The sequence below is a fragment of the Nestor notabilis genome, unplaced genomic scaffold, assembly GCF_000696875.1.
Source record: "Nestor notabilis isolate BGI_N333 unplaced genomic scaffold, ASM69687v1 scaffold13775, whole genome shotgun sequence".
In the NCBI taxonomy this organism is placed as follows: Eukaryota; Metazoa; Chordata; class Aves; order Psittaciformes; family Psittacidae; genus Nestor; species Nestor notabilis.
Genome location: NW_009927984.1, coordinates 10,781 through 11,047, shown reverse-complemented (window position 1 = coordinate 11,047; position 267 = coordinate 10,781). Strand labels below are relative to the sequence as shown.

Below are 267 nucleotides of genomic sequence, written 5' to 3'. Positions count from 1 at the left end.
GGCTGCAGCCACATGGGCATTCTTCATCCCTTCCAGACGCTGGGACATCCTTACCCACTCTGCGATGCAGGGCAGGCTGTGGTGGACCCAGGAGAGGAAGCAGGAGAACTGTTTTGAGAGCTGCTCGAACATGTACCATGCCGCCGCACAGCTCTGCGTCCACAGCAGCTCCAGTTGTGGCTGCAGAACAGCTGCTGCCTGGGAACTGTAGACAGGCAGGGTCCTCTCCAGCCACCTATGAGACAGCAGAGAGCACTGGATGATGGC

At 59.2% G+C, this 267-nt stretch overlaps 1 protein-coding gene across 1 annotated transcript in view; it reads right to left on the bottom strand.

Moving 5' to 3' along the window:
- TMEM214 (transmembrane protein 214) overlaps positions 1-267 on the bottom strand; it is a gene marked incomplete at its 5' end in the record, with an annotated part of 12,557 nt that overhangs the window by 1,523 nt on the left and 10,767 nt on the right. Inside the window, one exon of the mRNA XM_010014311.1 lies at positions 55-235. Coding sequence (XP_010012613.1) covers positions 55-235 — 181 coding nt within the window. The remainder of the gene's footprint in view (positions 1-54; positions 236-267) is intronic.